The sequence below is a fragment of the Pan paniscus genome, chromosome 20 (genome assembly GCF_029289425.2).
Source record: "Pan paniscus chromosome 20, NHGRI_mPanPan1-v2.0_pri, whole genome shotgun sequence".
Classification (NCBI taxonomy): Eukaryota; Metazoa; Chordata; class Mammalia; order Primates; family Hominidae; genus Pan; species Pan paniscus.
Genome location: NC_073269.2, coordinates 26,328,441 through 26,342,631, shown reverse-complemented (window position 1 = coordinate 26,342,631; position 14,191 = coordinate 26,328,441). Strand labels below are relative to the sequence as shown.

The 14,191-nt window shown below is 38.1% G+C and overlaps 1 protein-coding gene across 1 annotated transcript in view; it reads left to right on the top strand.

The window, feature by feature from the left end:
- LOC103783562 (zinc finger protein 100) overlaps positions 1-5,537 on the top strand; it is a 47,704-nt gene extending 42,167 nt beyond the window's left edge. Inside the window, 2 exon segments of the mRNA XM_008955526.6 lie at positions 1,606-2,872; positions 2,874-5,537. Of these exon segments, the coding sequence (XP_008953774.3) occupies positions 1,606-2,872; positions 2,874-3,087 (1,481 nt within the window). The 3' untranslated portion in view covers positions 3,088-5,537.
- Positions 5,538-14,191: the final 8,654 nt, after the last annotated feature.

Here is a 14,191-nt window from a genome sequence, read left to right as displayed (position 1 = left end):
TGTTATTTTTTCTTTCATTATTATACTTTAAGTTCTAGGGTACATGTGCACAACGTACAGGTTTGTTACATATGTATACATGTGCCATGTTGGTGTGCTGCACCCATTAACTCGTCGTTTACATTAGGTATTTCTCCTAATGCTATCCCTCCCCCCTCCCGAAAGTAATGTATTTTTATTTGACTGTGTTGTTTTTGTTGAATCATGTTATTTTCAATAGAAGCAACTGCTTTCAGTACATTTTGTATGTAGGGTTTATGGAGTTCCAATATACTTTTCAGAATTTTTTTACTTTTGAAAGTTATTTTCTTTTTATTTCGCAGGACAGATTTGCTGATGATATTATGCTTACTTGATCGCTGTATTTTACAGGAGTTTGACTTTATTACACACTTCCCTTCTGGCCTGCAAAATTTTTGTTGACAATTCACTGGCTGTCTCATAAGACTATGCTTGCAAATGACGCGTCACTTTTATGTTGCAGCTCCCAAGGTTCCCTTCTTGTCTGTGACTTTTGAAATTGTGCTTATATATGTGTTTGTTGTAAATATCTTTGTGTGTTTCCTAGTTTGTTTGTTGAGCTTCTTCATCTTTACATCGTTTCTTTCAAGATTTTTCAGCTATTTTTTATATTTATTACCTCCACAATTTGTTTTTTTGATATTCTAAATATTTATGTTCTTCGTTTTTCTGATTTTCTATAGTTCTCTGTCTTCCTGTTTCACTCACTGAGTATTATTCAATTTATTTTCAGTTTTTAAAATCAATGTGTATACATCTTTTTTATAGTTTCTTTTTGAAAATTTTATATTTTTATGGAACCATATTGCCTTATTTTGTATACATTGTAATCCTTGATTGAAATTTGGACATTAAAAAAGGCTACCTGTCACAATCTTTATAATGTAGCTTTGTCCTGGCATAGTCTGAACAATCGTCTTGGTTAGAGATTCTGGGAGTCTCTCAAACATGTTCTTAGAATGTGTCTTGTCTGAAATTTTGTCTTTCTCTTTTAGTTAAAGGAGTTTATTCATGTTTCTTCTTAATAATAATCACGTGCTACACCTGTTTTCTGTCTGTGGTACAGCAGTCTCTCTGTTGCTGAAACATTTACCTTTGGTCTCAGCAAAGTTAAAACTGTCACTCCAAAGTATACCACCATTTCTTTCAGCATTGTATTTCAAGAGAGACACAAACCAGTGTCTGGAAAGGCTCCTAGAAGCAAGTAATAAAGATAAATGTGCCAGTATTTTACTTGTCATTAAAAACAAGTTGGCAATTTACTTCTAAAGACAGTATGTTATATTGGGGAGCAGAAAGAGCTGTGTTGGGTAAATGTACAGACTTTTACTTCTAAGTGGCTCTTTGCATTGTTCTCACCAGGGGCACTTCACACACTTAACTCATTTATAAATTTTTTTCAGATGTAATTTGGTTGGCTTTTTTTTTTTTTTTTTACACTTATATGTCTATAAAGGAATGAGGGCCTTTGGTATTTTCCTATGCCATCTTATTTATGTAGTTTGTATATTAGAGGTTAGATTTGTAAACTATATTTATCTGTGTCTAGTAAGTAAAGTAATTTGTTATTTTTATTTCTTTCAGTTATATGTTCTCATTTTCCCCAAGACCTTTGGGCAGAGCAGGACATTAAAGATTCTTTTCAAGAAGCGATTCTGAAAAAATATGGAAAATATGGACATGACAATTTACAGTTACAAAAAGGCTATAAAAGTGTGGATGAGTGTAAAGTGCACAAAGAACATGATAACAAATTAAACCAGTGTTTGATAACTACCCAGAGCAACATATTTCAATGTGATCCATCTGCAAAAGTCTTTCATACATTTTCAAATTCAAACAGACATAAGATAAGACATACTAGAAAGAAACCTTTCAAATGTAAAAAATGTGAAAAATCATTTTGCATGCTTTTACACCTAACTCAACATAAAAGATTTCATATTACAGAGAATTCCTACCAATGTAAAGATTGTGGCAAAGCCTTCAACTGGTTCTCAACCCTTACTACACACAGGAGAATTCATACTGGAGAGAAACCCTACAAATGTGAAGAATGTGGGAAAGCATTTAACCGGTCCTCACACCTTACTACACATAAGATAATTCATACTGGAGAGAAACCATACAGATGTGAAGAATGTGGGAAAGCTTTTAACCGGTCTTCACACCTTACTACACATAAAAGAATTCATACTGGAGTGAAACCCTACAAATGTACAGAATGTGGCAAAGCTTTTAACCGGTCCTCACACCTTACTACACACAGGATAATTCATACTGGAGAGAAACCCTACAAATGTGAAGAATGTGGCAAAGCCTTTAACCAGTCCTCAACCCTTACTACACATAAGATAACTCATGCTGGAGAGAAACCTTACAAATGTGAAGAATGTGGCAAAGCTTTTTACCGATTCTCATACCTTACTAAACATAAGACAAGTCATACTGGAGAGAAATTCTACAAATGTGAAGAATGCGGCAAAGGCTTTAACTGGTCCTCAGCCCTCACTAAACATAAGAGAATTCATACTGGAGAGAAACCCTACAAATGTGAAGAATGTGGCAAAGCTTTTAATGAGTCCTCAAACCTTACTACCCATAAGATGATTCATACTGGAGAGAAACCCTACAAATGTGACGAATGTGGCAAAGCCTTTAACCGGTCCTCACAACTAACTGCACATAAGATGATTCATACTGGAGAGAAACCCTACAAATGTGAGGAATGTGGCAAAGCTTTTAACCGATCCTCAACCCTTACTAAACATAAGATAACTCATACTGGAGAGAAATCTTACAAATGGGAAGAATGTGGTAAAGACTTTAACCAGTCCCTAAGCCTTATTAAACAAAATAACTCATACTGGAGAGAAACCCTACAAATGTGAAAAATGTGGCAAAGCCTTTTACCAGTCCTCAACTCTTACTAAACATAAAAAAATTCATACTGGAGGGAACTCCTGTGACTGTGAAGAATATGGCAAAGCCTTTAATAAATTCTCAATTCCTAAAAGACATAAGATAATTCATACTAGAGAGATTCTACAAACCAGAAAGATGTGACAGTGCTTTGAAAACACCTCAAACTTTTCAAAACATAAATCATAGTGTTGAGAAATCCTAGAAATGTGAAGAATGTGATAAAGTTTTAAATGGTTGTCACACTTGATTGTAGGTAAGATAAGTTATACAGGAGAAAACTTCTACATGTGTGAACAGTGTGACAAAACTTTTAACTAATGCTCACACCTTACTTCACAGGAAAGCATTTATACTTGAGAAATATTGTACAAATATAAAGACTGTGAAAAAGCCATTAATACATGCTCACATCTTACTCAACATCAGAGTTCATACTTAATAAAAACATTATAAGTGCAACTACTGTCAAAATATCTTTAAGAAAACATAAGCTTTTAAAGTGAAGAGTATTTTGAAGAAGAACATTGTAGTAGAATTGTAATATGTTTACTTGTATCACAGATCTTACTGTACACGTTTTGTATTAGAGGAAACCTCTGAAGCAGTTGCTCAAACTTTGTTCAATATCAGGGAATTTATATTGAAAAAAACTGTGCGAATGTAATAAAGTTGGAAAAATACTTTTTCAAAAACTACAGCTTAGAAAACACCAGAGAGTTCATACTAAAACATATTTTTGCAGATACAGGAAAAATTTTTTTAAAATTTTAATCAAAAATTAAGTGTGTAAATATCAGAGAATTTACAGTAGAAATATGTAAGGCACTGATGCTTCAGGTATTTTACTAAATCAGAGTGCTGAGTATAGAAAATCTAAAACTAAAATTGGTAAAATATTTGTATATAACTTTAAAAGTAGAAATTTTTTGCAGTTATTGCATTCAAAGTATGCTTAACTTTTTGAAAAAATTAGATTTTTTGAAAAGTGAGTAATAATGTAATTCAACTCTTAAATTATTTCCTGCTGTTTCTTCACTCCTATTTACATGTGAAAGCATGTGATCAATTGTTGCTGCATCAGATATGAGAGATTCTTTTTTATTAGGTGAGCATTATTTATAAACTTTGCTATGAAAAAGACATTAAAATATGAGATGTATGATGAAAATCTAAGTGAAGAGACTTATGGTTAACTTATAATATTAAGCAATGTGTGCGTTAGGCATTCAGAGTAATATTGTGCATTATGAGAAAACAATTTCATTTATAAGTAAATTAAAATTAGTATATTGTACTAATACTTTTATATAAAATGCGGTATATTTTTTAAATTTCAGATTATATGTGATGTTAATATATTCAACCTTTTTAACATGTTAAATATTGTGCATTCAATGAAGTGTTATTATGCCACAGACATTAACCTATTCCACCTTACTCAAGGGTGTACGTAAAACATGGTAACAGTATACTATTTGGTAACATAATGGATTAACATCTCTAGTAATCTCTTTTGCTAGTGGCTTTGACTGCAAATAAGTTAAAGAATATTATTTCTGTAGGTTAAATTTTTGTTTTTATTTTATTTTATTTTTGAGAGGTAGTCTTGCTCTGTCACCCAGGCTGGAGTGCAGTGGCACGATCTCGGCTCACTGTAACCTCCACCTCCTGGGTTCACGCAATTCTCCTGCCTCAGCCTCCTAAGTAGCTGGGATTACAGGCACCCACCACCATGCCCAGCTAATTTTTGTATTTTAGTAGAGACAGGGTTTCATAATGTAAGTCAAGCTGGTCTCGAACTCCTGACCTTAAATGATCCACCCGCCTCGGCTTCCTAAAGTTCTGGGATTACAGGCATGAGCCACCGTGCCCAGCCAAATGTTTATTTTATTTAAATTTATTTTTCTTAATTATTTGGGGTATATAATATGAGTATATATTCATGCAATATATGGCATATTTTGATACAAGAATACAGTATATAATAATCACATCAGGGTAAATGAGGTATCCATCACCTCTAGTATTTATCCTTTGTATTACAAGCAATCCAGTTTTATACTTTATTTTAAAATGTAAAATTAAATTATTGATTACAGTGTTATTTTTATGGTCATAATAAAAGTTATGTAGAAGTATAATAAAATCCATACATTTCTGAGGCCTGAATAAGTATTTTTAAAGTTTTCTAATATTTATTTTTTGAGCATGTTTCCTGTCTGCCTGCAAACACATGCAGACATTTAGTTTTTACATATAGTTAAATATATGTTAGTCTAAAGATAAACCTTAAGTGTAAGAAAATTAGAGTGAGTTTGTGTGTATGAATTTGTACCTGTTTTCAGAAGAAAAAAGCAATACTGAACAAAACAAATCATTTTAACAAGATGACTACTAGAAAACTAAAAACCTCAAAAATGCTGAAAGAAAATGTATTCTGTGCTTTGTATTGAATTTATTACTGTACATTCTGTGGCTTATAGTTCTGAATCTCCCCATGAAAATTCTGTTTATACTTGCCTGGTACTCATGACAGACCCCTAATTATTTTGTATCTTTTTTCATATAAATATTTTACAGATTATGAAGTATTCATTATGTGAGCTGGTCTGTGATTATAAGAATAATTTTTACAAAATTTAGTGCATACAAAATTTTTAAATGTAATTCCACAATTAGTGTATTAAGTTACATTTTATTTAGTTAGAACACTTCATTTTGTTTTTAGTTGGAGAACTCTATAGCCCTTTAGTTATTTTTCTTTTCACTTTTTATAATTGACATAAGTAAATTTATTTATTGAGTCAGTTTGTTCAGGTAAGTACTAGGGAAGCTTTATAAGTCGTGAGGATGATTTTATATTTAAATGTAGCAAACATACATGACAGTTCTTGCTGTGTAACAGATGCTCCATAATAAGCCATAAGTATTCCTGCTAAAGTTAGCTTGTAACTTCAATTCAGAGCTGGAAAACATCAGTGGTGAAGAAATAAAATTGATTCTTCATGTGGAGAGGACATAGTTTCCAGGCTGCAATGCTGAATCTTGCTGAATTTAAAGAGAAGTTCTGCATCTTTTATTTCTTAATTATCTTCAGATTTCTCTGTATTTATTATGTGTATCCCAGCTATGTATGCAGCACAGCCCTTCTCCTTTTTCTGTGTTATGGCTTCAGTTTTCTCACTGTTGTCTTAATGCCGTTTCATTTCACATGGTACTTTGTAAATTTTGACGAGAAAGTTGGATTTTTTTTTTTTTTTTTTTGAGACAGAGTCTCACTCTGTTGCCCAAGCTGGAGTGCTGTGGTGCAATGTGGGCTCACTGCAACCTCTGCCTTCCAGGTTCAAGCAATTATCCTGCCTCAGCCTCCCAAGTAGCTGGGATTACAGGCACCTGCCACCACATCTGGCTGAATTTTTTTTTTTTTTTTAATTTTTTGTAGAGACGAAGTTTCACCATGTTGGCCAGGCTGGTTTGAAACTCCTGACCTCATATGATCCACCTACCTCAGCCTCCCAAAGTGCTTGGATTACAGGCGTAAGCCACTGCACCCAGCTGAAAGTTGGTATTTTTTAATGCACTGAATAATTGTTGTTTTTTTTTTTTTTTTTTTTTTTTGATCATTCTTGGGTGTTTCTCGCAGAGGGGGATTTGGCAGGGTCATAGGACAATAGTGGAGGGAAGGTCAGCAGACAAGTGAACAAAGGTCTCTGGTTTTTCTAGGCAGAGGACCCTGCAGCCTTTCGCAGTGTTTGTCCCTGGGTACTTGAGATTAGGGAGTGGTGATGACACTTAAGGAGCATGCTGCCTTCAAGCATCTGTTTAACAAAGCACATCTTGCACCGCCCTTAATCCATTTAACCCTGAGTGGACACAGCACATGTTTCAGAGAGCACAGGGTTGGGGGTAAGGTCATAGATCCTTACAGGATCACAGGATCCTGTGGGTCACAGGATCCCAAGGCAGAAGAATTTTTCTTAGTACAGAACAAAATGAAAAGTCTCCCATGTCTACCTCTTTGTACACAGACACAGCAACCATCCGATTTCTCAATCTTTTCCCCACCTTTCCCCCTTTTCTATTCCACAAAACCGCCATTGTCATCATGGCCCATTCTCAATGAGCTGTTGGGTACACCTCCCAGATGGGGTGGTGGCCGGGCAGAGGGGCTCCTCACTTCCCAGTGGGGGCGGCCGGGCAGAGGCACCCCTCACCTCCTGGACGGGGTGGCTGGCTGGGCGGGGGCTGACCCCCCCCACCTCCCTCCCGGACGGGGCGGCTGGCCGGGCGGGGGGCTGACCCCCCCACCTCCCTCCGGGACGGGGTGGCTGCCGGGCGGAGAAGCTCCTCACTTCCCAGATGGGGTGGCTGCCGGGCGGAGGGGCTCCTCACTTCTCAAATGGGGCGGCTGCCAGGCGGAGGGTCTCACTTCTCAGACTGGGCGGCTGGGCAGAGACGCTCCTCACCTCCCAGACGGGGTCGCGGCCGGGAAGAGGCGCTCCTCACTTCCCAGACTGGGCAGAGGGGCTCCTCACATCCCAGACGATGGGCGGCCAGGCAGAGACGCTCCTCACTTCCCAGACGGGGTGGCGGCCGGGCAGAGGCTGCAATCTCGGCACTTTGGGAGGCCAAGGCAGGCGGCTGGGAGGTGGAGGTTGTAGCGAGCCGAGATCATGCCACTGCACTCCAGCCTGGGCACCATTGAGCACTGAGTGAACGAGACTCCGTCTGCAATCCCGGCACCTCGGGAGGCCGAGGCTGGTGGATCACTCGCGGTTAGGAGCTGGAGACCAGCCCGGCCAACACAGCGAAACCCCGTCTCCACCAAAAAAATACGAAAACCAGTCAGGCATGGCGGCGTGCGCCTGCAATCGCAGGCACTCAGCAGACTGAGGCAGGAGAATCAGGGAGGTTGCAGTGAGCGGAGATGGCAGCAGTACAGTCCAGCTTCGGCTCGGCATCAGAGGGAGACTGTGGAAAGAGAGGGAGAGGGAGACCCTGGGGAGAGGGAGAGGGAGCTGAATAATTGTTTTTAACTGGAGAGTTCGGTTATCAATATAACTTTTGGATTAGTTAAGATAAAAGCATACATTGTCCACAGGTGAGAAGATTAAATCAGAATAGTTGTTCTTTGTTAAAAAAAAATTAGATTCTTAAAGTGTGGCAAACATAAAATTTGCAAGAAAATGTAGAAATTAAATTTTTAAGAGAGTTAATGGTAAGCGAACAATTTTAAATTTTTTTATTATATAACATACTTTTATAAAATATATACTTATATAATAAAAGTATAACACTACAAAATAATGAGCTCTGTGAATTTGAAACTTAAAAGAATATTGCTTTTCCATATTGATATTACAATTTGGAGGAATTTCTCATATAATTTTTTAAGTGGGTGAAGTTTAGTCTACAGTTTTTATTTTCTGTCCCTGAAATGCAGCCAACTCCTTGGTCATTTTTTCTGGATAAATTTTGGGCATCATGACAGCGTTTGGATTAAAACATTTTCTGTTACTTTGCATGCAAACTAGTTTACTGTGTTCACAGAGTGGCCAGTCATGGGACCATAAGCAACACCTGCTCTTTGAGTGTCTTTCATACCATTACCATCAGCACCAGAAACTCCAGGTGCCCAGAGCTTAAAGTAAAAATCCTAAAGGACATAAGCTTCTTCCATGCAATGTGCTGGGTCCAGAACATGCTGTTAAGTATCGGAGTTCCTACGGTTATGACTGACAAATGATAAAAACACAAAAACTATATATCTTGATACTATTCAACCAAGATTATGACAAAAACACGGACAGTATTTGACACATTGTTATCCTTCTATAAAGCTTTAAAAACTTAACTTGACAGATAAAATGTGTACTTTTTCTGTAGAACATAATATTTTGAAGTGTATATACATTGTCAGGTGATTAGTTCTAGGTAACTAATACTTCACATAGTTAACGTTTTTGTGGTGAGACCACATGACATTGTCTTACCACTTTTCAAAAATACAAAAACATGAGCTATAGTCACCATGCTGTACAAAAAAATCTCTTGAACTTATTTCTTCTATTCAACTCTATGTATTATTTGACAGACATCATTCAAACCCTCTTTTTTCTTTTTCTTTTTTGAGACAGTCTCACTCTGTCACCAGCTGGAGTGTAGTGACACAATCTTGGCTCACTGCAATCTCTTCCTCCCCAGTTCAAGTGATTCTCCTGCCTCAGCCTCCCAAGTAGCTGGGATTACAGGCATGTGCCACCACACTCAGCTAATTTTTGTGTTTTTAGTAAAGACGGGATTTCACTATATTGGCCAGGATGGTCTCTTCCTGACCTCGTGATGAGCCTCCCAAAGTGCTGGGGGATTACAGGCGTGAGCCACCGTGCCCAGCCCATTTTTTCTAAATACATTGGCCTCTGATGGTCACCATTTTACATCAATGAGGTTATGTTTTTTGGAATCCATGTGTAAGTGAAATCATGAACTATTAACCTTATCTCAATTAATGTTCTCCAGCTTAATCCATGTGATTAAAAATAATGAATTTTTTTTTTTTTTTAAAGGCCAGGTGTGGTGGCTCACACCTGTAATCCCAGCATTCTGGAAGGCCAAGGTGCATTGCATGAGCCCAGGAGTTTGAAACCAGCCTGGGCAACATGAAGAAACCCCATCTTTACTAAAAGTACAACAAAAAATTAACTGGGCATGGTGGTGCACACCTGTAATCTCAGCTACTCTGGATGCTGAGGCATGAGAATCCCTTGAACCAGGGATGTGGAGGTTGCAGTGAGCCGAGATTGTATAGAGAGAGACTTGGTCTCAAAAAAATTCTTTTTTAAATAGTATTCCACTGTATATATCTACCACATTGTCTTTCTTTACTCATTAGACGCTGAACTGTTGATTTTTTTTTTTTTTTTTTTTGATATGAAGTCTCACTCTTGTCACCCTGGCTGGAGTGCAGTGGAGCAATCCTGGCTCACTGCAACCTCCACCTCCTGGGTTTAAGTGATTCTCCCAACTCAGCCTCCAGAGTGGCTGGGATTACAGGTGCCCGTCACCCTGCCTGGCTAATTTTTATATTTTTAGTAGAGACAGGGTTTCGCCATGTTGGCCAGTCTGGTCTCAAACTCATGACCCCAAGTGATCCGCCTGCCTTGTCCTCCCAAAGTGCTAGAATTACAGGTGTGAGCCACCACACCCAGCCTGAACTGTTGATTCTATATTTTGGTTATTGTGAAGAGTGCTGCAAACAACATAGAAGTGTAAGTGTTTCTTCATTCTGATTTCATTTGTTTTGGAAATATACCCAATAGTGCAACAGCTGTATTACATGGTAGTTTGATTTTAAGTTTTTTGAGAAATCTCTATTTTGTTTTTCCTAACGGCCGTCTTCATTTACATTCAAACCAACAGTGTCCACACAATGCCTTCTCATCTTTCATAACATTTTTTTCTTTTTCATTTTAATAAGAGTCATTCTAACAGGAGTGAATTGATATCTCATAGTTGTTTTTGGCTTGCCTTTCCCTGATCGTACTTAACATTGGGCATATTTAAATATATCTGTTGGCCATAAGTATGTCTTTTCTTGAAAATTATTTAAGCCTTTTGCTCATTTTAAGAGTTACTTGTTTTTGTTGTATAGTTAATTGAGTTTCATATATATTATACATATATTTATTTATATATATATATACATATATATGTAGTTTTTTTTCTTTGAGACTGACTCTTGCTCTGTCGCCCCAGCTGGAGTGCAGTGGTATGATCACAGCTCACTACAACCTCCACCTCCTGGGTTCAAGCAATTCTGCCTCAGGCTCCCTAGTATCTGGGATTACAGTCACGTGCCACCACGCCTGGCTAATTTTTGTATTTTTAGTAGAGACGGGGTTTCACCATGTTGGCCAGGCTGGTCTGGAACTCCTGACCTCAGGTGATCTGCCCACCTCAGCCTCCCCAAATGCTGGGATTACAAGTGTAAGCCACCGCACCCAGCAAAGTTTCTTACATACTTTTGATATTAACTCCTTGTCACGTGTAATTTGCGAATATTTTCTTTCATTTTTTTAGTTGTCTCATCCTGTTGATTGTATCAGATTCTGTGCAGCAGCTTTTTAATATGAAGTCATCTGACTCATCTATTTTTCCTTTTATTTCCTAAGATTTTGAGGTTAAATTAAAAAAAAAAAACTGGCCAGACACGGTGGTTCACGTCTGTAATCCCAGCACTTTGAGAGGCTGAGGTGGGTGGATCACCTGAGGTCAGGAGTTCAAGACCAGCCTGGCCAACATGGCGAAACCCCGTCTCTACTAAAAATACAAAAATCAGCCGGGTGTGGTGGTGGGTGCCTGTAATCCCAGCTACTTGGGATGCTGAGGCAGAAGAATCACTTGAACTCGGGAGGCAGAGGTTGCAATGAGCCGAGATCATGCCACTGCACTCCAGCCTGGGTGACCGAGTGAGACTCCGTCTCAAAAAAAAAAAAAACAAAAAACCAACTTACTGCCCAGAACAGTCTAAGGGGCTTTCATTCTATTTTTCTGTAGCAGTTTCAGAGTTTCAGGCCTTACATTTATTTGTTATTATTACTTTTGAGATGGAGTGTCACTCTTGCTGCCCAGGCTGGAGTGCAATGGTGCACGATCTCAGCTCACTGCAACCTTCACCTCCCGAGTTCAAGTGATTCTTCTGCCTTGGCCTCCCGAATAGCTGGGATTACAGGCGCCTGCAACCACACCCAGCTAATTTTGTATATTTAGTAGAAATGGGGTTCCACTACCTTGGCCAGGCTGGTCTGGAACAACTGACCTCAGGTAATCTGCCTGCCTCCACCTCCCAAAGTGGTAGGATTACAGGTGTGAGCCACCAGGCTCATCTCAAGCCTTACATTTAAGCGTCTAATTTATTTTGAAATGGTTTTTATATACGGTGTGAGATGAGGGTCTCATTTTATTTCTCTGCCTGTGGAAATAAAGTTTTCTCAACATCATTTATTGAAGATACTGTTCTTTTGGCTCATGCCTGTAATCCCAGCCCTTTGGAAGGCTAAGGAGGGTGGATCATGAGGTCAGGAGATCGAGACCATCTTGGCCAACATGGTGAAGCCCCATCTCTAATAAAATACAAAAAAGTAGCCAGGTGTGGTGGCACGCGCCTGTAGTCCCAGCTACTCAGGAGGCTGAGGCAGGGGAATCACCTGAACCCGGATGGCAGAGGTTGCAGTGAGCCGAGATCGTGCCACTGCACTCCAGCCTAGCAACAGAACAAGAGTCCATCTCAAAAATAAAAAAAGAAATTGTCAGCTTTATTCCAAATCACTTGGCTGTAAATACATGGATATATTTCTGGTCTCTTTTTTTCTACTGCATTGGCCTATGTGTCTGTTTTTATTCAAGTACCATACTGTTTTAGTTACTATTGCCTTGTAGAATATTTTGAAGGTATGGTAATACCTTTACTTTTTTTTCTTGATTGCTTTGGCTATTCAGGGTCTTTTGTGGTACCATATAAATTAAATTTTCTATGCAGTATGCCACTGGTATTTTGATAGAGGTTGCATTACATCTGTAGATCAATTTGTGTAATATAGAAATTTATTAATGCAATTCATAAATGAGTAGTATTTCATTTGCGCATTACTCAATTTATGTAATGCTGTTTACAGTATAATATAAGGTGTTTCAACTTTTTGGTTAAGTTTTTTTCAAAATATAGTTACTACAGTTTTTGTAGTTGGAATTATTTTTTAATTTCATTTTGAGATATTTGTTAGTGTACATAAATGCTACTGACTTTTGGATGTTGCTTTTGTATTCTGAAAGTTTAATAAATGTGTTTATTTTAATATTTTTCAGTAAAATCTTCGGCTGTTCTATACTTCAGATTATGTACAGAGATAAAAGATAATTATACAGGGATAATGTAATTTCTTCTTAACCTGGATGTCTTTGATTTTATTCTCTAATTTCTTTGTCATGGACATTTAGTACTATGTTTAGTAAGACTGATTAGAGTGGGCATCCTTGTCTTGTTTTAGCTTTTAGAGTAAAAGTTTACAATATATCCCTGTTTAGTATGTTGTTAGCTGTGCATTTTTTTGGTTATATGTGGCATTTATTGGCTGAAGTGCATTTGTTCTATACCTAAAATTTTCAGAGATTTATCATAAGGGAATGTCAACTTTTGTCAAACTTTTATTCTGCATCTGTTTTTCTTTTTCTGTTGTTCTCTGCATCTATTTAAATATTAGAGATGTGAAATCACAACTAATCCTACATAAATGCAAAAAATTGTCAGAGACTACTATGAACACCTCTATGCATGCAAACTAGAAAATTTGGAAAAAATATGCTGGGCATAGTGGCTCACGCCTATAATCCCAACACTTTGGGAGGCTGAGATGGGCGGATCACTTGAGGTCAGGAGTTCAAGACCAGCCTGGCCAACATGGTGGAAACTCATCTCTACTGAAAATACAAAAAATAAAATTAAAAAAAATTAGCTAGTCATGGTGTCACACACCTGCCACGCACCCAGCCTCCCGAATAGCTGGGATTACAGGTGCCCACCACCACACCCAGCTAAATTTTATATTTTTAGTAGAGACAGGGTTTTGCCATGTTGGCCAGGCTGGTCTTCAACTCCTGACTTTAGGTGATGTGCCTGCCTCGACCTCTCAAAGTGCTGGGATTACAAGCATAAGCCACTGCACCCAGCCGCAATGTAATTTTCAAACAACTGACCAGCCTTTTTCCATGTCAAATTCTCTGCTTAATCTATCCTTTATTTTCACTCTTCAAAGGCATTTTAACTGTTTTTTTTTTTTTTTAGATGGACTTTCGCTCTTATTGCCCAGGCTGGAGTGCAATGGCACAATCTAGGCTCGCCACAAGCTCCGCCTCTCAGGTTCAAACAATTCTCCTGCCTCAGCCTCCTGAGTAGCTGGGATTACAGGCATACGCCACTACACCTGGCTAATTTTGTATTTTTAGTAGAGATGGGGTTTCTCCATGTTGGTCAGGCTGGTCTCAAACTCCTGACCTCAGGTGATCTGCCTGCCTTGGCCTCCCAAAGTGCTGGGATTACAGGCGTGAGCCACCGCACCCAGCCATATACATGCTTTTATGACAAATCATTTTGTGATTATTTAAATTTTTAATTTAGCAGTGTTGTCTGGGTTTAAAATATGAATGGTGACATATCAGAGAAAGAAGTAATAAAGAATACAAAACAAAG